At 38.1% G+C, this 23,788-nt stretch overlaps 1 protein-coding gene and 2 non-coding genes across 3 annotated transcripts; all 3 read left to right on the forward strand.

Annotated features, from left to right (window-relative positions):
* The first annotated feature begins 593 nt into the window (after window positions 1-593).
* On the forward strand, window positions 594-20,944 carry EREG (epiregulin). Its single transcript, XM_066385791.1, has 5 exons — window positions 594-854; window positions 12,535-12,621; window positions 14,054-14,177; window positions 15,141-15,290; window positions 17,149-20,944. The coding sequence occupies exons 1-5, from the start codon at window positions 815-817 to the stop codon at window positions 17,228-17,230; spliced, it is 483 nt and encodes a 160-aa protein (XP_066241888.1). The 5' UTR covers window positions 594-814; the 3' UTR covers window positions 17,231-20,944.
* Window positions 4,704-4,864, forward strand: LOC136407185 (U1 spliceosomal RNA). Its single transcript, XR_010751794.1, has one exon. It is a non-coding gene; the product is annotated as a U1 spliceosomal RNA (small nuclear RNA).
* Window positions 20,945-22,022: 1,078 nt separating the features above from the next.
* TRNAA-CGC (transfer RNA alanine (anticodon CGC)) lies at window positions 22,023-22,098 on the forward strand. The gene has a single exon. It is a non-coding gene; the product is annotated as a tRNA-Ala (tRNA).
* The last annotated feature ends 1,690 nt before the right edge of the window (window positions 22,099-23,788 follow it).

Here is a 23,788-nt window from a genome sequence, read left to right on the forward strand (position 1 = left end):
TAGCGAGTATGAACACAGGGAGAGCGCTTCTTCGAAAACTGAAAACTTCAAAAATGTCCTTAAGTCAGTCTCTCTCTCTCTCTCTCTCTTTCTCTCTCTCTCTCTCTCTCTCTCTCTCTCTCACACACACACACACACACACACACACACACACACACACACTCCAATAGCACCTATCTCCTTTTGGGAACACCAGCGCTGGTGGGAAGACTGACTTTGATTCAAGTTATGCCTGTCACCCACAGCAACTAAAACCACCCACTATTCTGGCAAGTGACCCCACAAAGCAAACCAATCCATCTGGTCCAAGCTCCCCACCTCCACCCGCAAGAGTCAGAGAGGAAGATGGAAAAGTTTGGGGAGTAGTCCCCGGCTAACCAGAAAGGCGTTTTTTCATTCCTTAACCACTCTCAGGTGTTCATAGAGGGAGGATGACATCGGGACAGTGATCTGGCCACTCCTCCTCCGGGCCGATTATGAAATTCTGGACACTTTGTACCTCACCCCGCTACTAAGTCCTCCAGGCCAAAGCTCCTCCCTAGACTTTATATAAAGGTCGCACCACGGTGCCTGTGAGCTCAGTTGCCTGACAAACCAGTGTCAGAGGGACGTGGCCAAAGGGTGACCCTCCAATCTATCCGCCGCGCTCCAGCCGCAGCCTCACCGCCTCACGGCTCCAGCAGAGCAGGTGCGCGCTCTCCCGCCGCCCGCCAGCCAGCAGCCCACAGCCCGCAGCCCGCAGCCCGCAGCCCGCAGCCCAGCAGCTCAACCCGAGAGCCCGCGGGCCCCGCCAAGTCTCACCGCCGAGCGCAGGATGGAACCGCGCCGCGCCCGTGCGCTGCTGCTCTGTCTGGGTAAGCCCCCGCCCGCCGCCCAGGAGGAGGCTTGGGGAGGCCCGAATTTCACTCGTCATTTGACAACCGAAGAGTTTCTCACCGGGCTGAAGCGACCTCTTTAACATGATGTCTCTCGTATACGAGTCCTTCTTTTCCTCCAGCCGGGGTTGGAATGGAGTCGAGTCCGGGAGGAGGGGAATCGGTGTTCAAAATACTTTTTAGTGATAAATTATTGGTATATAGGTAACGCGTGAATAATATAGCTCCGTATTTGGCAAAATAAAAAGTAAAAAATCCTTTTCTTTTGTAAATTTGCTATTCTAGAAATCCAAAGACCGGATGTACTGTTTGACATTTCAAGTCATGTTCTCGTCGGGGGAAGGAGGTGGGCAGGGGGCGGGAGTCGAGACTAGACTCGCGCATATGTTGGAAAGTGATGCTTTCCTCTTGTCCTCGGTTGTCTAAATCGAGCTAGGTTAAGCTTCTGGGGGCGCTGGCTGAGCGCGGGGCGGCTTTGCGGGAGCTCCAGACGCGGCGGAATTAACACACTGTTACTGTGCACCTTGAGCTCCTCCCCCAAACTTGGTTTCTGGGTTTGTCCCCGAGCCTGCGCCGCGGCGGAAGGCTGGTCAGGCCCTTTCCACTGGCGCGCGCTGCGCCCTACATCCTGTAACTGCTGAGTGTGTTTTAGTGCCTGGCATCATCCTATTTGAGATGATTTAAGGCTAGTAGACAGGTTAAAAAAAAAATCCTATGTAACCTACCTGGTTTGAAAAAATATATGTGTATTGCTTCTTCTTAATTCCTTCAACTTTAGTAGGAATTTGGAGCTGTATATGAAAATTTAAATAAGGAAATAAAACTTGCCAGTCTCACATTCTTTCTGGACTTGCAACGAGGCAAATTCCCCTAACTCCCTACCTACCTGTGCAGGATGTGACAGTTAAATTATTATTTCGACACGCCTTATCTCAGAGGTTGAGAGACCTAATGAAGTGCATGCTATGCAGTAGTGGAACTGGTCCAAGTTTAGGAACATAAGTGGAAACTGGATCTCTGGTTTGTACCAAAACTGTGCTAAGGATTTGTTAGAAAATTCTCAGTAAATAATGTGGCTTTTGCTATCTTTGTTTTGAAGTCTTTGTGAAAAGAATAAAATTGGAAAGGTGACAGTCTTCCTAGAATTAGAAATTAACCCTAGAGGTCAGAATGGCTTAGCGCTTTTAACCCCACCAGTAAGGTTGCATTTGAACAACGCTGTTCTGGGATACTCATTGAATATTCTAATTTGAGACAGCAAGAGCCTATGAATAACCCCGGTTACTACCCACCTAGTGTATGTTGTGTGTGTTTTTGTTGTCATGAAAGTGCTTAACTCCTTTATTGCATTACTTAATTATAGTTCACCTATTTCATCAGCTGCCAAGCCCATTTCCAAATGAGCCAGGTCAGTTTCTGTTTTCCCAGCGTGTTGAGATATTTCTCGGCTACTGGGAAAGTTCCTGTTTGAAGTTCTGTATGGTATCTCCACACTTCTATGCAAGTATGCGAGTCTAATAGTTTATTCTAAATACAGCACATGGAAAAAAGATGAGGCCATCTGTGATATCTGAAACTGTCCCTCCCCAAACAAAAGATTACCTAGAAATGCTTTCTCTAAGTGACTGTTCTTTTTTATTTGAGATTTCAGCAGTTTATTAGTGCCTTTTTTGTGGAATTTATATGTCTTTATAGCTGTGGAAAAAATATAGACATTTTCAGCTTCCCTCCCTACTTCCAACACATGTAGATTTAAATTGCTACACACAATCATTTGGTTACTTTTAAATGTTACAAATATTTAATATTGATGTTCTTTATGTAACGGGAAGCTGTGACTGAAGTCCTGTAGAAAGTAGGGTTAAACCAGGAGAGTTCACACCTGAGTATGCCAGTGCCTTTAGCTTACTGAACATAAGTAAAAGGGTTGAGATTCCCCAAACTAGATAACACATTTCTAAATAATCAACAATTTTAAAGCTGAATTATCATTTCTAATCATGTGATTGCACCAGAGCAAAGAGGAACAATTTTTATCTTGAGTTCAGCAATTAATAATGCTTAGGGGCTCTGGATCAAAAATCAAACATTTTTATTGATACCCAAATGGGCTTTTAAGCATGTTTTTGCATGACATCTCTAAGTCAATTTATGCTTATTTAGTTGCATGATGACAGAGAATTGAGCAGAATAAACATTTTTTCTTGAAAATATCAGAAGCATGGATCTCAATGAGACATCGGCTCCCCTCAGATCCTTTCCGTCGACTTGAGAGTTTATGAACTGCCTGAATGGTAGCACACCTGAGATGACCCATCATAGGCAGAAAACATGATGGTGGGCCTCTCCTGTCTGGATTTTTGAGCTAGGTACCCTAGCTGCCTTCCTCATCATCTTCCCATATGAGCAACTGGGGGTAATCGGGATGTGTGGTTTCACACTGGGGGCCAAATCCAGGAGTAGGGAAGGGAACTAACAGTTACCAAATGACTACTGCAAGCCAGCCATATTTTGTGTTAGGTGTTTCACACATATTTCATTTACTTCTTAAAATAACTGTATGAGGTGGGTATGATTAGTCCAGTTTGGCAAATGGAGAAAGTAAGGCTCAGTGAGGAAACTAGAGTAAATGGCAAAAGTGTATGTCTAGTCCATTTTTGTCCAAAAATCTCTCATTCCTGGTTAATGATCACCCAAAAGATGTAAATGCCATGTAAGAAACCCTCTTCAAAAGGACTATAAATTAAGGTGTGGCCTCCTCATCTGTAAGTCTTCATTCTCAATATAGACCTATACATATTATCTAATTAATATTGTTTTAACTTCTGCTGAGAACATTCCTTCTGAAGACAATGGGAAGACTTCCTAAAACTGTAATAGGAGAGCTCCTTGGGGAGGAGCACCCTGACAGCCATTGTCTTGGTATGACAATTCAGGAAGCTTTGCAAAAATGAAGTAATGTGACAGACTCAGTGTCCTCTGGCAATACGTTATGTAAGACTGGGTGTCTAGTTACACGGCAAATAAAAAGGTTCAGTGATGGTTCTAGGTTAAAGTAATAATTTAATTAGGTAGGATACTATCTATAATATACAAGATGATTTGATAATTGCCAGAAAAAATACATTAACCCTTTATTTCTTAAGACAAAAATTATTAATTTTAAGTTTGAGGCATGAAAGTGAGTTAAATACAAATCCTCTTGAAAATCCTCCAGATAAGGGAAAGGCCTCACTCTTATATATGTGTGAATCACACACACACACACACACACACATATATTTGTCTAACTTTATAGTTTGGAATCAAGAGACATAGATGGTGTACAGCATATAGGTTTCATAGCCCAGTCCTTTTATTTGATACTTTCATGAAGTATCATTACTCTGTGAAGCTCAGTTGTCTCATCTGTAAAGTGGAGATCATAAAATAGCTTTGTTATCAAGTAACTGTATATAGATTTAATAAATTGGATATTAGAAAATAATACAAAGCACTTTTAAAATTAGAGCTATCATCATCATCATCATCATCATCAAGTGCTTTCTTACAAAATACCTCATTTTATCCTCACAGTAATTTCCTTTAAGCAGGAGAGGTATTATTATTCTCATTTAAAAACTTGGTAACAGACTTAAAAAGCAGGGAACTATCCATCCTGGGGGGCCTTATGCTTGAATGTGCCGACCCTCTGCTGTGGTCGCCCCGAACTCACTCTTTACCTTTGGTGAAAGTTCTACTCACTCTTTAAGACCTTAAAAAAGTGTCAAGTGTCATCTGATAAACCCTTCCACCTTCCTTTCTCTCATCACTTAAAAATAAATGTGCATAATTACCTGGCAGGGGGAGATACCATGACCATGAAGGTGGTTTTCCCAGAGCAAGGCTTATCCATTGCACTCCAATATGCTGACTGCGATTTCCCCAAATGTGGGAAACTCGACTGCATAATTTGTAGTAGTGGGGGACTGTATTCATGCTCTTCCCTGGCAAAAATAAAATAAAACAAAATAAAAAAATAAAGTAAAATAAAATAATCAAATCAATGTGCAGCCTGTTTCCCTACCTTCTTGCCCCTCTCCCATTCCTGTGGTCTTGTCCTTTTAAGTCACACTGTGTGTATCTAGCCTTGTCTCTCCTTACTGGTCCTGGACTCATCTTTTTTCATTCACATTGTGATAGAGTATAATATTAACCACTCAGTAAGTGTCAGTTGGAAGGATAATTAGATTGATACTTTTAGAGTTGTCACCACTATGTTTTGACAGCTGCTCTGTTGAAAAGATGCTTGAGAAACAAAGTTTTTAAGACTAAGCAATAGTTCTACTGAAAATTCAATTTTGTTGTTTGTAATAAAACCTAATAATTATTCTTTCTTCTTTTCCCCTTTTCCATCTCTTAATATAATCTGTATTTACTGATGGTATGTCTAATAAAATTAAAGCATGTTTTTAAATAATACACACACTGCGCGCACGCGCGTGTGTGTGTGTGTGTGTGTGTGTGTGTGTGTGTGTGTATGTGTGTGTGTGATAAAGAGAGAGACAGAGATATTGAGCAGTGGTCTGACTGGATGATGGGTGATCAGTAAAAAAAAAAAGAAAAGTATTGTTTTAGAAATGGAAAGGGACCTCAATGTGATCTAATCTAAATTCCATCTCCCTCTCTAATCTACATCATTCCTAGGTCTGTTCCAGAGATAAGGACACTCAGCTGCAGGGAATGAAAATGAGTATGAGCTAGACCTGGACTCCATACCTCATGGGTCTAATGCAGCAGGGTTTTCAGCCTTGGTTTGTCCTTCATGGACTGGATAAGCCTTTGTTGTGGGCTTCTTGTGAATTGCTGGGTGTTTAGCAAAAATCTCTGGCTTCTAGCCCCCTGACGTCAGTAGCACCCTGCCCCCTCTAGATGTGACAACCAAAAATGCCTCTAGACATTGCCAAATGCTCCTGATTGACAAAGTTACTCCAGTTAAGAACCATTAGCCTACTGGGTTTTCCATTGCTATAACACACTGGCATTTGTAAATCACAGTTTGAATAATCAATGCTTGAGTTATTCAGCAAATAAAATTAATATTAATGGTAAGCTGGATGCACATATAAAACCAATCCTTGTGTTAAAAAAAATCAACTTAGCAATTTTTATTGCTGATTTGAGCACCATTTACCCTGACTAATGATGACTCTTATTTATGATGGAATTACTCCTTTATTCTTCTCTTATTGCCTTTTTGACCACCCAGTGCTTCTTTTCAGTTCTGATCTCTTGACTCCCACAACCACTGAACCTTTTTTGTCCCTCCAATTTTCTCAGCCATTTCTATTAATCCCTTATCATGTATTTGCCAAAGTTGTATTATTTTCCCTTTCATACTATTTTCCTTTGAATATTTGAATGGCACCTATTTCTTTAAAGTTCATATTCCCTCATATGAATTTCAAATAGCCTTCATCAGCACCATTCTTACTTGTTCACTGAAGATTTGTATTCCCAGAGGCCTTATCAATACAAATATGTGGCACATGAACTACACACTCAAATTCCTTCACTCCATATGTCCTTCATTTATGTCTACCAGCTGCAAGTGCCACCAGTGACCTGCTGGTCTGCAGGGTTTTCTACTTTCTTAATGGCACTACCTTTCTTGGCATTTTCTAGCCAGAAACTTGGCATTATCCATGAACTCTCTTCTTGCCTCTCCATCCCGGGTTGCCTATCCTCATTAACTTTACTTAGGACACGAGCTATATCTTTTACATCAATTTCCATTTCAGTGTCTTGCTCAATACTTTACATACAGAAAAACCTCAATAGATATTTATTGAACAAAAATAATTTGAGCCATGTAGTTACTAAAAATAAATATAAGCTAAACTGCTCTTCTTTTTCTCTTTTATTCACTGGGTATAGCTAAGTTCTTCTCACATTGACATTGTACCATGAATGCCTACGTGCTTCTCACTGAAGCTGTCTCCAATTTAACCAAGAATATATTTTCACAATATAAAAGTTTTTGGCAGCTTCAAATATGCTAAATGCATTATCCTGTTTTGCTCAATGGCTTTGAGGCTATTGAAATTATCTTTGTGTTCCATTTTTTCCTTTTTTTTTTCTTTTTGATGCTCATTGATTAAAACTCTGTTCTTTTGAAAATTTGTTTTTGGCAATAGGCTTTTATAAACAATGCATAAGATGACAGTCAATATGTTTCTCAAAATGCTATTACATATTCAAAGCTTCAGGTTACAATATGACAATAACAAAAAGCAAGCAATAGTAAGCACTCATAATCCAAACTGTTTCGTTAGATGTAGTAGTATAGATGTACAATGTAATTGTAATTTAAGTTTCTAAATTGGGTCTATAAGTGTAAGTGTAGGAAGCAAGATGAAAGGGAGTAAAGGTAAAAAAAAAGGTTATAAAAGACTTTTCTATATAATATTATTTTGAAGAAAAAATATTTTCAATAAAACATTTGAAATAGTACTTTAGAAATGAATCTTTGGCATTTAGAGCAGTGGTCCCCAACCCCCGGGCTGCGGATCAGTACTGGTCCGTGGGCCATTTGGTACCGGTCTGCAGAGAAAGAAAAAATAACTTACATTATTTCCATTTTATTTATATTTAAGTCTGAATGATGTTTTATTTTTTAAAAATGACCAGATTCCTTCTGTTACATTTGTCTAAGACTCACTCTTGACGCTTGTCTCGGTCACTTGATACATTTATCCGTCCCACCCTAAAGGCCGGGCCATGAAAATATTTTTAAACTGGTCTGTGGCCCAAAAATGGTTGGGGACCCCTGATTTAGGGGATTCAAGCCTCATATTAGGAGCTCTTAAGTCACAAAATTTCACTCAAATTAACAAAATTGTACCCTTTACACATGAGTTGGTATGTGTCCTCCTGCATTATAAGAAATTTTCCATTATAAATAAGATACATTTTAAAATCTAGTTTAGCATAAAATAAACTACACCCTTATATTTTGATACACAGACTCTTGATTTGAATTGTTTTAAGTATAGTATTGAATGGTGACTGAAATATGAGCACTCTGAAAGATGATTTAGATATTACTACCAAATTTAAAGAGTTAATTCCTATGAATTGAAACACATGGCCTATTAAAACTTTTCTTGCCCCTTGACAAAAAGGATTCCATGGCCATCTTTTAATGTCAAAATTAAAAAACCCCACTTATTTGTAACATTATTATATCAAACCCTGGTTTCATTCTGTTTTATCTCAAATAGTTATAGGTAATTGGCTTTTACATTTAGTCTTTAATAAAGCTTAGTTAAAAGATAATATTGAAAACCTGTAACAAGAGAATGATTGCTGGTTAAAACAAAAGCAAGGTTATTTATAAATATATAGAAATTAAGATGTTACTGGAAAGTAGTTATTTACATTTATCACATTATGAATGTGATAAAGATTTTACAGTTATTTTAACCAAGGTGCCACAAGACTTTACCTACTAGTGAAATATAATTTAAAACAAAAGACATCTGGAAATGGTGAAGGCATATTCACTCCTTCAGAGTACACAAGACCTCACATGCCTCCTGTATTACAGACAAATGCTAAAATTATAGGTAGAAAGCTAACAGTCCGTGAGTAGATTGGTATGTGACCGCAGCAAAAGTGTGAACAAAGCAGATTTCACTACCTGTTTGGGCTTGGCAAATACTATGATTTATTATAGTTTGCTGTTCTGGTCTAAACATTACAAAAGATAAAATTGGGAAAATAATTTGCATTTCTTTTATTCTGTAATGGATCTCATTTTATTTTGGGTCACTTTTATGTGCTTGACTGCTTTTCAGGAGAGCCATTTTATTCCTGAAAATGGCAACTGATTTTGCTGACTTGGCTTAGAGGGCCCGTCAACAAGTCCCTGCCTGCTTCTAGAAGAGCCCCTCAGTGTGGCCAAAAAGAAATAAAAAGGCAAGCTCAAAAGAACCAGCTACCACGGCAGGACATTTTTTGATATTTGGCATTCTTCTTGCCATTAGGCAAGCACTTCTTGGAGCCCCAAGGCCCACAGCATTTAGTGCTACCCTCATTCAGGTGATGGCATTCAACCTCTCCCACGCGTGCGGTCCCCAATATTGTGTAAGGGTGTAGGCCCGGCCCTGACTCACAGGGTAGAGGTGGTTTGTGTCCTGTGAGTCACTGGCACCACTTCCTGCTGGCACATTTGAGATTTCACTGGAACAGTCTTTGAAAGGTGACGGGAGAAAGATGAAGAGGTGAGCTTCAGAATCCTAAATCCCGTTTAGAAATTTGACAGAAAATAATGGCCTTTAAAGGGATTTTGATTTTAACCCTGAAATTGAAGTGTTAATGGCCAATTTTGAGTTTACAAGTCATCTACCCCATAGCACCTTGTGCAGAATTTCTTGTATCTTAGTTACGAATGTAAACTTGCCATTAAATCATTTTTCTGACACGCTGACACTACTCAAAATCTTTAGTTATCATAGAGAACTATTTTCTTAGCAAAACCCATAGTCAAGGATCAAAATTCAAATATAATATCTGCAGTTCAATCTTAGAGAGATCATTATGTTTAAATAATGCTAAAATCATAAAAAACCCCAGAAGATTAAAGAAATATATGGATATGATTTTATCATCTAATTCCTTATTTATATGAGTTTAATATAATGAGTAGTGACTGTTAAGGGTGACAGGGTGATAGATATCAGAATCTTCCATGGTGTAGTTTTTCAGTCTTTTGATCACCCCCACTTACTCGTCTCCCTCAATTTACAAGGACCTGGGGCAGAGATGAGGTAAAGTGAGGTTTGGGAATCACTGTTTTAAAGCAGTAAAGCTGTGCGGATGAATACATGGTTGAGAACCAAACTTGGTATCTTATTGGCTACCTACACCCATGAGGGAGCTGCAGTCTAAATACTTCTTTTTGAGAGTAACATTTAAAATTATTTACAATTTCATCTGTAAAATATCCGGATGTTGGATTAATGTAGTGAGTCTCACTGAAACCATCCTGAGTGATGGACTATGTCCAAGGGAGTGTCACAGGTTAGGAGAGCCCAGTTTTTGTGGAGGCACGCCCTGCACTGAACATTCTTTAATTCACAAAGACAAATATTTCACCTGTGGCTTGACCAACAGGAACAAAGTTTCCAACCGTGGAAAAACTAACAACTGCTAAAATCTTAAAAAAAAAAAAAAAAAAAAGGCTGAAAAGTAACACCCCCAAACAATTAGCTGGATTTTAAAATAGTTGCAGATTGCAGTTGGAAGGGATTCCAAACTGTTTTTGATTTCTGCAAAGGATAAAGAAATGAGCTTCAAATGTGCATGTGCACAATGGATCTGCCTAGCCCTTTCTTGGTGGGAGAATTGGTAAGGTTGCCTGTAAAGAACTCCTCAGTTGAAGAAGCATGGAGGAATCAGAGTCAAGGTTGTAAAAACACATAGCTAGAGCTCCAAGTTCGTGTGGAGTAGACTGTATAAGTCAAAGGGTTAATTCTTCAGTCGTCAAAATCCATGGCAAAATTACATCAAGGAGAGGAACAAAATTGACTTGGATGAGATTCTAGCTCATTCTCCATAAAAAAACCATGTGGGCAAGATATTCTCATTTTTCATCTCTGTTCAACTGGCAATGAAATCCAAACTTTAGTCTTTTTTTCTCATTAAAGAAAGATGATGTTTTTCCCCAATAAGAGTAACTGAGGCAGCATTTATATTGTTGTAGAAATATTGAAGGGGGAGGGGATAGTTCTAAACATTCTAAAAAGTATTTTCAAATCATTGAAAGATTATGAGGTTTGTCCTGGCTGGATAACTCAGTTGGTTAGAACGTCATCCTGATACTCAAAGTTTGCAGGTTCAATCCCCTATCAGGGCACATACAGGAACTGACCGACGTTTCTGTCTCTCTCTGTCTCTGTCTCTCTCCCTCCTTTCCTCTCTCTCTAAAATCAGTCATTCAGTCAGTCAATAAAGAGAAAGATTATGAGACTTGATGTCAAAAGCTACATTTCTAACTCTTTTATGGTGCCCAGATAATTGGTCTTGGACAAGGCATTGAATTTAACTGCACTGAGGTTTTGGGGGGCTAATAACTACTTCACAGGATTGTTACAAGTGTCAAGTTTGAAACCTGAAATTACAAACTATGACACTGATGCAAAGCATATACAATTTGCTTAACAGATAGTGCCTCCTTTGAGGAAGAAAATATTTTGTTACATGGATTCAATCACCATTTAAAATACCAGAGATTTATCTTCTTGTTACAGGCCAGTAGAGGGCACTACCTCTATATACTGCTAACACTAGAGGTTAGATGTTTAGTATCCAGGACCATTTATGAAAATCTCTGGTATGTTAGGCATTTCAAAAAATTATCATTTTATTTAAGTATCTGGAAAACTTTAAGAAAGGGAAATAAATCATGTAGGTCAACTTTTTTTTACTAGGATTGCCTTTTTCATCATACTTTGTTGCTCCCTTTGGGGTAAAATAATTTTCAATTACATTTACACTTGTCTGCTCTATGTGATATTTATTATACTCCAATATTATTATCTGTTTCTAAATTCTGTAATGTGGTCCATTAATAATACCATGTACCCTTAGGAAAGTTATTTAATTACTTTATGTTTCAGTTTTCTTATATGTCTTAGAGTAACAATAGTATCTTTCTCAAAGAGTCAGTAGGAGGGTTAAATGAGATAATATAGACAAAGAGGATATATTAGATTCTATATATAGAATCATACCTGCATACAGTACATGTTCAAGAAATGTTTACTGCTGCCAATGTTACCACTACCACCACCATTTATATTTATATAACAATTACTCATACAGACTGGAAAGAGTCATTGACTTTTAAACATGCCTTTAAACAGGTGAGCTTAAACTCTCTTTAGTAAATATCGGTGCAATTAAAAGCATTCTTTTTTTGCTTTTTATGCAATTGAAAAACTAATTGAGTCATTCTGGTACCTGCTTTCCAATATTTATCTTTCATTGGAGAACATGATGAAGCACCCTGTTCAAATGCTTCCTGGGCTGACAGCAACTGCATTCCAGGGCTCAGTGTGGTTCATCTAGCATGTGTGTTCATTCCCATGTTAGATAAGACATATCTTACAATGCAAAGGCACTTAAATCAATAACAGATGGGTCTTAGATTGAGAGTCTTGTATAGTTGTTACCATAAGTAGAACTTAATTCTTATTTAAAATCTTATTTTGTGATAGAGTCTACCTTGGAGCATTGCTTTGAGCATAACAAGGAGTAAAACATTGGAAATCCTACAAGTATTCAACTTCTAAGCCTCTTACAAAACCAAATTTAAATATCAGGTTTTTGAAAAGGTTCCTGTGAAACATTTAAAGCAGGTTAAAACTGTTACTATCAATGAATGTAACACCAAACCCTTTACCCTTGGACATAAGAGCTGAGGGTTAATCTTTAATAGCTGAGGGTTAATTTTCAATAATGCCTGTTTCCATGAAATATTTTCTTTTATGGTTTTGATGGAGCAAATTCTCGAGGTAATTAAAACAACTCAACAAATTCTGCAGTTGTGTGGACATATGACCAAGCTTTCTTTCCTTGAAGCATTAATTACATATTTGATATTTTCCATAAACAGGTTTTCATATTCTACAAGTAGTTCTCGGGACAACTGTGATTCCTTCATGCATCCCAGGAGAATCTGAAGACAACTGCACAGCTTTAGGTAAGCCCAACTTTGTCAGCATTGCCTCAAAGAATTACACATTTTAACAGAGATGTAAACTCAAAGACTATAAATATATGACAATGGGGAAAGAAGAGAAGGGAATACACACTGTGTTTTTTTAAAAAGAATTTTTAGTCCCTTTTTGAACTAGCAATCTGGAAAGCTTACAGAAAAAAAATGATTGGGGGGAGGGGCTGTGCATCTAGTTATATGGAGAATAAAAGAGATAAGGAACAAGAAGATCAGATTTCTTGTGGCCATTCCCCAGAGCTTTGTTGTGAAAGCACTGTGAAGAGGCTGGATCCCAGCCAATAGAGGGAAATTCGAATGTTGTACACAGCAGATAATCAATGTATTTTTGTTGTTATTTTTTTGTAAGAGAACAAGTGATGTATGTTTTTTATATCACAACATCTATTTAGAGACATTTATGGAGTACTTACTATGTGCCAAACATGGTGTTTAGGCATAAGGATACAAGGATGAGTGATGCACAGTCTTTTCCCTTCCAGCACCCCAGAGGACTCTGGGAGTGGTTCTGCTTAAATGTAGTCAAAAGTTATTGAGTCATTGAGTCAAGGGTTATTTATGCTGAGGATCCAATATATTTCTTACAACAACAACTTGACCTTCTCACTTGTCTTCCTTCATCATCTGGCTCTCTGGAGGATTGGTCTGCCTTCCTCTCCCTTTTTTATTGGTTGTCTGTACAAGAATGTTGCAATCAAGTTGCTATTTTCTAAAATTATTTCATAAGCATTCTTCACATTTTAGGTACTTACATTGTAAAGTGAATTTTACATGTAAGTTGCAACACTATTTCTAACATGACTCCTAGTTTCATTGTTGTATTTGGCTGAGACATTTGTAACTCAAGGTTGATCTAGTTTACTGTTCAGGTCTCAATGTTAGAGATGTTGGGAGGCTTTGATTGATTTCCTTGATGGTAAGCTCAAAAAATTCTGAAGTGCCCACCAAAACAAACATTACTAGCTTAAAAGCCAGTACAAGGTCTTTTAAATTAATTATCGTATTCAGTTTACATATACTATTAGAATAATAAATTTCAGAATTATTTTGATTTGAAAAAAAATTAGACAAACTTTGGTTAAGTGAGTAATTATAGAGGGTAGTGATTTGTGTGTGTCCCCTAAACTTACCTTCTCTATCTTTAAATATTGTCTTTTGTGAATTAAATGCCCGGGTCTGTCTGTTTTAATCTGTTGGACACTTTTTTTTGGACTCAGGTGTTTATTCATTGTTTAGGGAGTATAATAAGTTTAGTGACTTTGTACTCCTGAAAATTCTTCTCTCCTGATTGGTACCTGACCTGCTTTGTTACAGTAGATCAGTAGTTACTATTATAAAAAGATGATTAATGTTTCAAAGAAGTCAACAGACTATATTCAACTTTTCATTTTCTTCACAGTTCAAACAGAAAACAATCCACGTGTGGCTCAGGTGTCAATAACAAAATGTAGCTCTGACATGAATGGCTACTGTTTGCATGGACAATGCATCTACCTGGTGGACATGGGTGAAAAGTACTGCAGGTAACATCCCCAAAACAAACAGACAAAAAGAAATGGTTTATAAAACCTGTATTTCTTTATTTTTTGAAGTTACTTTATATTTCCACCAGGAGAAGTTTATATAAAAACTTTATTAAGTGAGGCCCTAGCTGGTTGGCTCAGTGATAGAACATCAGTCTGGCGTGTAGAAGTCCTGGGTTCAATTCCTGGTCAGGGCACACAGGAGAAGCAACCATCTGCTTCTCCACCCCTCCCTCTCCTCCTTTTCTCTCTCTCTTTCTCTCTTGCTCTCCTAAAGCCATGGCTGGCCTGAGCCTGTTGGCCCTGGGTGCTGAGGAGGGCTCCATGGCCTCATCTCAGGTGCTAATAGCTCGGTCGCCGAGCAATGAAGCAGCGCCCTAAAGGGACAGAGCATCATCCCCTGGTGGGCTTGCCAGGTGAATCCTGGTCGGGGCGCATGCGGGAGTCTGTCTTTTTGCATCCCGTCCTCTTACTTGATTAAAAAATTTAAAAAAAAAACTTTATTAAGTGATTTTTTTAAAATTCGGGAGCAAATAATAGTTACAAATTGTGCCGAAATTTCAGGGGTACAAATTATGCCTCCCTCTCACACTCACCAAAATAGCAGCTCAACTTTTAATCTTTTCACTGGACTTAGCTATATCAACCACTGTTTCAGGAATTGACTCCATGGGCAAAAGTTACTTCCAACTTAAAAAGCTTACGAAGCACTATTCCTGACTGAGAGTCACCCTGTCAGCTGAACCAGGCTGTCATTTCCACACCACAGTTCAGCTCGAGAACTATGTGGAGCTCTTTTTATTAATATTGGCTTAGTTCTAGGTCAGTCTTTAAATGCTTCTTTACAACTTTTGGAAAATCTTGTATTTTTTTTTTCATTATAGCATGAGATTAACTCTTATAAAACTAAGTCATACCATGATTAAAAAAAATCATTGATTTTCCTCTTGTGTTTTCCTTTAGGTGTGAAGTGGGTTACGCTGGTGTCCGCTGTGAGCACTTCTTTTTAACCGTCCAACAACCCTTGAGCAAAGAATATGTGGCTCTGACTGTGATTCTTGCTCTTGTCATCCTTCTCTTAGTCGCTGGCTCCATATACTACTTTTGGAGATGGTAAGCCAGTGTTTTTTCACGCTCTGTTTTTATAAATCACTTTTAAACAACGTAGACTTCCAAACTGGGTAAAAATATAGACAAAGTATTCTTTAGAAATTAAACTCTGCACTGATGATGTTTACAAGATGGGGCAAAGGTAGTAGTAGGCAAAAGAGTTTATGCTTGTATTATTATTTATTAATTATTGTGTTATATTCCATATAAACCAGTGTAAATCTTTTTCCCGCCCGGCATAATGAAATTTTGTGGTAGAACATATGATTCCCCTATTAGCTCTGTTACTTATTACCTATGTGACCTTCTGCAAGTCAAACTTGCGAGTATCAGTTCTTTAGAAAATACAGCTAGAAATCTTAATTATACATTATGTACAGAACTGTGCTCAGAATTGAATATGATAAGACATGTGAAAGTAAGCCATAAGTCATGGTGCCAATGTTCTACTTAGCCGTTTCTATTTAATTTATTGTGTCAAATTTTATATTTCATAAAACACAGCCTTGTAAATTAATAGCCCCAGAAACTTAGGATCTTAAAATCAAGCCAGACTAATAGGAATGAATTTCCAAACAATTATATATAAAAGCTTACTTTAAAAAAATGGTTCATATCAGACCCCAGTCACACTCCATCCTCATGTACAATCCATAGCGTCAGAGTGAGGATGAGGACACGGCAACAGAGTGAGTTAGGTAAGAACTGCTACTTTTACAGTGTCTCCATGAAAGCCTTTGAATTTTGGAAGTGTTACCAATTGTTCGGTGTATATTTGAATGAGTTCTTTATTTATTTTTTTTCTAAAAGTAGTACACGTCTACTTTTATGGTCTGAAAGTGTGCTACTTTTATAAATTTAAATTTATTTTACCCATGTTTGATTTTAAATATTCATCAAATAATAATGCCTTCCTAATTAGTTATGATCACAGAACTGAATATGATTAAACCTGAAATACTCTTAAAAGGTCAATGACTACCATCCTTTCCTTTATAAAGATGGAGAAATTGAGATCTAGAGTAGCAAACTGACAGGCCTCAGCTCACAGAGTTGAGAAGTGGCAGAACTCAGTATAAATAAAGGCTTTTTAATTGTATTCTTCCACTAAGCCCAGACTACATACCTCATTTCAAAATGGGTAGAAAATGAACTCAAAATATTAGGAAGATAGCTTGAATGAATGAACAAACTAACGAACAGCTGGGAGATCTTGGTTAGGTTATGTAAACTATTTGTATTTCACTTCATTTGTAAAACGGAGATGATAATGGTAGATGTAAAGATAAAATGAATAATGAATGTAATAGCACTCAGACATTGTCAGTCTCCTGATTAGTACCTGATAAATATTAGTTATTTTAATTTTTATCAGTGATAGAACTTTATCAGTGTAATGGGTAGAATGTAATACTATAGTGTGATATTTAAAATACTAGTGCTTTAGTAGGTAAGTAGGAAGAAAGAAAAAAAGAGATGGACAGACACACACACACATACACACAGGCAGAGGGAGAGAGAGAGGGAAGGAAAGAAAGAGGAAGAAAAAATATCAAACCAGGGTTAAGTGTGGTCACACGCTCCTGAAATTTTACAATTTTCATGATAAGGCTAAGACCTCCGGAGACTCCTTTTACTGTGTTTCACCATTTCCTCCCCAAATTGTTTGACCTCAGAATGCTTCTCCTTTCTCTCTCTTTTTTTTCTTTGTCCAAACTATAGCTAGCTGTTCACCCTTGTCATTTGGAAACACTATGCTAATGCATCTTTTGAGTCCATATACTTGTTCTTTTTATTAACATGTTCTATTCTTATTACTGTTAATTACATTGCTAACAGTTTCTTTTCTGAATATTTCTAGGTACAGAAATCGAAAAAGTGAAAAATCAAGGAAGGAATATGAAAGGGTGACCTCGGGGGACCTGGCGTTGCCCCAAGTCTGAACGGTGGCATCGAGCTCATGAGCCCTGTGCAAGGCATACCTGTTTATGTTAATATTCCTATTTTATTAATAATATTTATGTTGGGTCATGTGTTTAGTTGAAAATGGTCTATTTTTAATATACTTGGAAATGTTTTTATTTTTGTGTTATTTTTCACAGACTATTTGTATAATGCACATGAACTAATAATATAGAAAGAAAACTGATATATTTTTTTTCTGAGCTAAATCCTTTATTGAAAGCTTCAAAGCTTATTTGCTTGCCGCAAATAAATTGCTCAAGAAGTTTCAGCAAAGGACAGATTTCTGTATATATGGTCAAATCAATTTTTTAAGTATATTGTTCTACTCCTCAAACAATGGTAATTGGTTTGCTGTATAAGCTGGCACTGCTGTGTCATGTGTTGAAACCGATACAGTGGGAACTGTGGAGAAGCAAGCAGAGGTCGTGTGTGAAACACTACACATTGGAAAGAAACTGAACTGGGCGGGCTCTGCTCCCTCCGGCCTGTCCTTGGCTACAGCCCTGTTTATCTGCCTGGAGGGGAAGTGGACGATTCCCAACCCACAATTCCTGTGGATACTAGTCAGCTGTCTAACTGATTCTCCTCAAGTAAAATGAACCAAGAACCCAATTTTATGCATCTTCTATGCAAATAATCGATATTTTATAGCTTCACAATGTTTCCTGTTTTGAATAGATTTATAAGAGGTGTTGCTCATGAGATAATTTTTTAAAAATCTACACTTAAAGCCAAAATCTATGTTTCTTTTTAAGAGTATTTATTTTCATAGGGACTTTGAGGAAGAATTCTAAGGTTAACCCATAGTCCAAAATTTGATGGACTAATCATTAAAACATAGGACAATAGTTTTATACAGTGTTTAAAGAGAGAAATATAGTTATTTTCTATACAAGAGATTTTTTTTTAACTTAAAACAATATAGTAAGTAGCTTCTTGTAGAATTTTAAATTACATATTTAATTTATAATTATATCCTGATGCAGGACATGGGGAAACCAAGAAAAATAAGTCAGATGAACCAGTTTATTTGAAAGCTTCTACAGTCAGGGGTCCCCAAACTTTTTACCCAGGGGGCCAGTTCACTGTCCCTCAGACCATTGGAGGGCCAGACTATAAAAAAACTATGAACAAATCCCTATGCACACTGCACATATCTTATTTTAAAGTAAAAAAACAAAACGGGAACAAATACAATATTTAAAATAAAGAACAAGTAAATTTAAATCAACAAACTGACCAGTATAGTATTTCAATGGGAACTATGCTCCTCTCACTGACCGCCAATGAAAGAGGTGCCCCTTCCGGAAGTGCAGCGGGGGCCGGATAAATGGCCTCAGGGGGCCGTAGTTTGGGGACCCCTGGTTTAGACTTGACCATTCCTTCCTTCTTGTGGAGACTGAGGTGAAACCAGGGCCTGTTCTTTGTGTTTATTTTTTGGAGGAGACTCAGGTTTTTCCTGTGCTCAGAACCTATGGTCTCAGTGAGCTAATAGGGGTACCTGGGGCAGCTGCATAAGGAGCCCCAGCTGTCACCAGCTCTGGATCTCATGGGGGACTGTTTCATTGAATGCTAGACCTCTGGGGAGAGCCTCTCAGGATCACACACACCTGGTCAGGGAGCATCTATTCTATTTCCACTTGGTATCCTGACATGTGCTCCCAGGGCAATAAAGAGAATAAGTGATGGCTAATCTTTGAAGTGCCAGGTGCCAGGACTTGCCTCCATCTGCACCCTTACATCATACCATCCAGTGTGTTCACATGACTCTCATCCGGAGTCCTGGATCTGGTTCCTTACGATAAGGAGAACAGACAAATACATTAAAGCATATATACATACAAACACACATGTACGCATGAACTTAATTAGAATTATAGTCATTTGTTGCTTTATCAAAAGCATATAAAACTACAAATAAGATAAAGAGAAATAATATGAAATTTAATAAGCTCCAAATGGATATTTCAGTTTACTGTTGAATATAGCTGACGTCAGATGTAGTGTTCAAGAATGCATATGGGCCCTGGCCGGTTGGCTCAGCGGTAGAGCATTGGCCTGGCGTGCAGGGGACCCGGGTTTGATTCCCGGCCAGGGCACATAGGAGAAGCGCCCATTTGCTTCTCCACCCCCCACCCCCTCCTTCCTCTCTGTCTCTCTCTTCCCCTCCCGCAGCCAAGGCTCCATTGGAGCAAAAGACGGCCCGGGCGCTGGGGATGGCTCCTTGGCCTCTGCCCCAGGCGCTAGAGTGGCTCTGGTCGCGGCAGAGCGACGCCCCGGAGGGGCAGAGCATCGCCCCCTGGTGGGCAGAGCGTAGCACCTGGTGGGCGTGCCAGGTGGATCCCGGTCGGGCGCATGCGGGAGTCTGTCTGACTGTCTCTCCCCGTTTCCAGCTTCAGAAAAATACAAAAAAAAAAAAAAAAAAAAAAGAATGCATATGTACAAGTTTTAAATCTTGTACATATGCATTGACACCTGTAAACAAAGTCTGCCTATTTTAAGTGGTCTTGATTGCTTCAAAGAGTATTTATTGACTAGCCAAGAAATTAGCTTCAATTCATTTATTTTACTGACAAAATGGAAGCCTTATAGGTTTATCTTAAGAATCTCAACTTATATTACATATCTAATTGTAAGCAGTTTGGGGTGTCTTTAATCTGTATTTAAGAATACTTTAAAATTCACCCCTTATAAAAGTTTTTATTTAGAAAAGCATATTAAATAAACGATTTGACCCCGATTGCTTTGTGTGGATAAAAACAAGTAAAAAAATAATTGCCTTAATGAGGATAATGCTAAGCAAAAAAAAAAAAAAAAAAAAATTATTGCTATCAGCTCATGTTTTCTATAACCAATGGAGAGATTTTGGTTCACATTTAGTCTGTCTTCCTCATGTTACAGATTTCTCACTATATTTCTAGAAGGGGCTATTCATAGCCAACATATTGAGAACAAATGCAAATTTGAAACAAAAGTGCATAATTTATGGCTTTACACCAAGGCCCCACAATAACTCACTTGACGCACACTATAACCACAGACATTAAGTTCTATGATCAGTACTAAATGTTTAACCTCAAAATTGAGATTTATGTAATATACTAAACATTCATGCAGTAAAACATTACTGTTTTAAGTAGGTTTCACTATCATCTTTCTGTCAAAAGTCAAAGTAATGGGAGAAATGGTGAGCTGGTATGACTATGTCTAACTCAGATTTTTAGTTTTGTGTTTTGGGGAAGAGAGCTAAACTCTATTGTCATCAGATAACATATTTTCATTTTCATGCAACAAATGCATAATGCTAGTTTCTAATTTCTATTGATTTCAATAATGCAGTTTTTAAAATCTTATGCCTGATCCACTTTGTCATTTTTGCTGTAATATTTCCTTCTGTAGACTTGGAAAAGATGCATTTAAGTTGCTGCCCAGTATTTTCAGGTTTTTTTTTTCCTATTGTTATTCATATGGGAGAAAGGGAAATAACAACTTCTATGAACAGTGTTCTGGAGTTCTTTTTAATATTTTAACTAAAGAATAATTTTATCTAAAACATATCTGTTATTCAAATTGGAATGATGTAAAATATATCTTTCTCTTTGCTTTTTTTGTACTCTGTAATTGCACTTTTTATGTTTGAAGAGCCATTTTGGTATACAGTTTATATTAAAGATGTTATGGGACATAAAGTTTTATTGCCTGAAGATTAAATTAACTTATTTGATAATGAATTTTATCAGAGTACTGAATTGTATCAATTTGTTTGTGTTCAATATCAGCTTTGATAATTGTGTACCTTAAAATATTGAAGGAGACTATAGATACTTGACAAGATATTGTTAATGTTTATTTATTTTTGTTGAGAACTGGAAAAAAAACTGAAAAATAAAAATGCATTAAGCCATGCATAAAAATTTCACTGATACAGTCTCTTCTTCTTTTTTTGCATATTGTAGTAAATGACTTAGAAGCAGTGACAGGAATACAACACGTTTAGATATACAGACATATGACCTTCTTTTAGGAAAACATTCTATAACTTTATCACAATTTATTGCCTATCATAGTAAAGGATTTCTTTGAAATATAAAAACCCACATTATTTATAAAATTCTAGGTGTTAGCATTTTTAAAGAATATTTTAAAAGAATATTTTAAAAGAATATTTAAAAATACTATTTCTGAATAGATACTCTAATCTAATCAAATTAAGTTGGGATTATTTTGAAGAATATTTTTATAGTCTATTATTTTGTATTAGTTTCAGATGTGTGGCATAGTAGTTAAACGATCATATACTTTACAAAGTATTCCTCCAATATTTCCAGTATTTATTTGGCCTCATACATAGTGTTTACAGTATTATTGACTGTATTCCTTATATTGTACTTCACATGCCTATGACTGTTCTGTCACTACCAGTCTTGTACTTCTCAATCCCTTCACCTTTCCACTCACCCTCCTGACCCCCTCCCCTCTGGCAACCATCAGTCTGTGCTCTGTGTCCATGAATCTGTTTCTGTTTTGTTTGTTTGTTTATATTACTCTTTAGATTTTAAATATAAGTAAAATCATATGGTTTTCGTCTTTCTCTGACACTCATGTTACTTAGAGCAAAGTAGTGGCAACATGCCGAATTCTAACATAAGTTCTTTGTAATCAAAATAACTTCATTTAACAACTTCTTATCTTAAAAGAGAATTTTGGGGTTCCAAAATCATTTATATCAAGTAAAGACTTATTTTTTTTCTTAAAAACTACGTGTATGTGGCCGTGGCCGGTTGGCTCAGTGGTAGAGCGTCGGCCTCGCATGCAGAAGTCCCAGGTTCGATTCCCGGCCAGGGCATACAGGAGAAGCGCCCATCTGTTTCTCCACCCCTCCCCCTCTCCTTCCTCTTTGTCTCTCTCTTCCCCTCCCGCAGCCAAGGCTCCATTGGAGCAAAGATGGCCCGGGCACTGGGGATGGCTCCTTGGCCTCGGCCCCAGGCGCTAGAGTGGCTCTGGTTGCAGCAGAGCAACGCCCCGGAGGGGCAGAGCATCGCCCCCTGGTGGGCAGAGCGTCGCCCCCTGCTGGGCAGAGCGTCGCCCCCTGCTGGGCGTGCCGGGTGGATCCCGGTCGGGCGCATGCAGGAGTCTGTCTGACTGTCTCTCCCCGTTTCCAGCTTCAGAAAAATACAAAAACAAACAAACAAACAAAAACTACGTGCATGTGAATAACTATGTATGGTATCAGAGGGGTACCAGACTTACTGGGGTGATTACTTTGTGAGTTATAGAAATGTTTCATCATTATTCTGTACACTAGAAACTAATGTAATATTGTATGTCAACTGTAATTGAAAATGTTTTTAAATAAATAAATTAAAAGAAACAGTGAAAAAAAGAGAATAAATATCCTACTGAGAAGTAAATTTTGAAAAAACATGTCAGCCAGAGCGTGTCTCATGACTCCCTTAGCTTCTGCCGGTGAAGAAGCTTGGCTTCCCCAGGCCTTTAGAGCAGAAAGCATCGGTCCATCTGAACCTCCATCGCAGTAACGTCTCTTCTGGTTCATGCTTCAACAATTTATAGAGTCCTGTATACATTTATTAGCTCCTTGGACCATTTCATAGCTTGAGGATAGGGCTGGGAGGCATAGCTATGATCATTTTACTGGGTGGTAAAGTAATTTATCCCCAGTCACAGTGATAGTAAAAGGTAAAGATGGTCTGAGACACAAAGTTTTCTGATTCCTAATCCCACTGTCATTCTGGCCCTGTCAGAGGCAGCGTAACCATTGTGTGGAGTTAATATAAAATCTAGCTTAGAGTTTCCTTGAGAGAAACAGAAATTTTTCTGAAATTATATTCTTAGGATCTCATAGAACCATCTGATTGACTCTGTTCAAAACCTGAGAACCAGCCTGGCTGGTTGACTCAGTCGGCCCAGCATGTGGAAGTCCTGGGTTTGATTCCTCGGCAGGGCACACAGGAGAAGTGCTCATCTGCTTCTCCACCCTTCCCCCTCTCCTTTCTCTCTGTCTCTCTCCTCCTCTCCTGCAGCCAAGGCTCCATTGGAGCAAAGTTGGCCCAGGTGCTGAGGATGGCTCCATGGCTTCTGCCTCAGGCAACAGAGCAAGGTCCCAGATGGGCAGAGTATCGCCCCCTAGTGGGCATGTTGCGTGGATCCCAGTTGGGCCGATGCAGGACTCTGACTGCCTCCCTGCTTCTAACTTCGGAAAAATACAAAAAGAAAAAAGAAAAAAGAAAAAAAAGAGAAAAAAAGAAACCCTGAAAACCCAGAGGGTAATAAAAAGAACTGTTTGAAAACACTTTCTACGTGGTTTCCAAGATACCATATTCACCTGGTTTTCTACCTGCATCTCAGTCTCATGCTAGACCTTCTTTAATATCTCCCATCCCCTACCACTGATCTGTAAATGTTGGAGTGGCCCAGATTTAAATCTTGAAACCTTTTTTTCCTCTATATAGCTACTCTCTATTTCATACAGTCTTATACCCTTAGTTGCCATGTACATACTGTTTATTCCCAGCCTA

This window comes from Saccopteryx leptura, chromosome 5 (assembly GCF_036850995.1).
Source record: "Saccopteryx leptura isolate mSacLep1 chromosome 5, mSacLep1_pri_phased_curated, whole genome shotgun sequence".
Classification (NCBI taxonomy): domain Eukaryota; kingdom Metazoa; phylum Chordata; class Mammalia; order Chiroptera; family Emballonuridae; genus Saccopteryx; species Saccopteryx leptura.

Bases quoted from the DNA above. Each gene is read 5' to 3' on its own strand.
- EREG (XM_066385791.1), top strand. From the start codon at position 815: ATGGAACCGCGCCGCGCCCGTGCGCTGCTGCTCTGTCTGG. The intron at 855-12,534 runs GTAAGCCCCCGC...TTCCATAAACAG, and splicing joins TGCGCTGCTGCTCTGTCTGG to GTTTTCATATTCTACAAGTA. The intron at 15,291-17,148 runs GTAAGCCAGTGT...GAATATTTCTAG, and splicing joins ATATACTACTTTTGGAGATG to GTACAGAAATCGAAAAAGTG.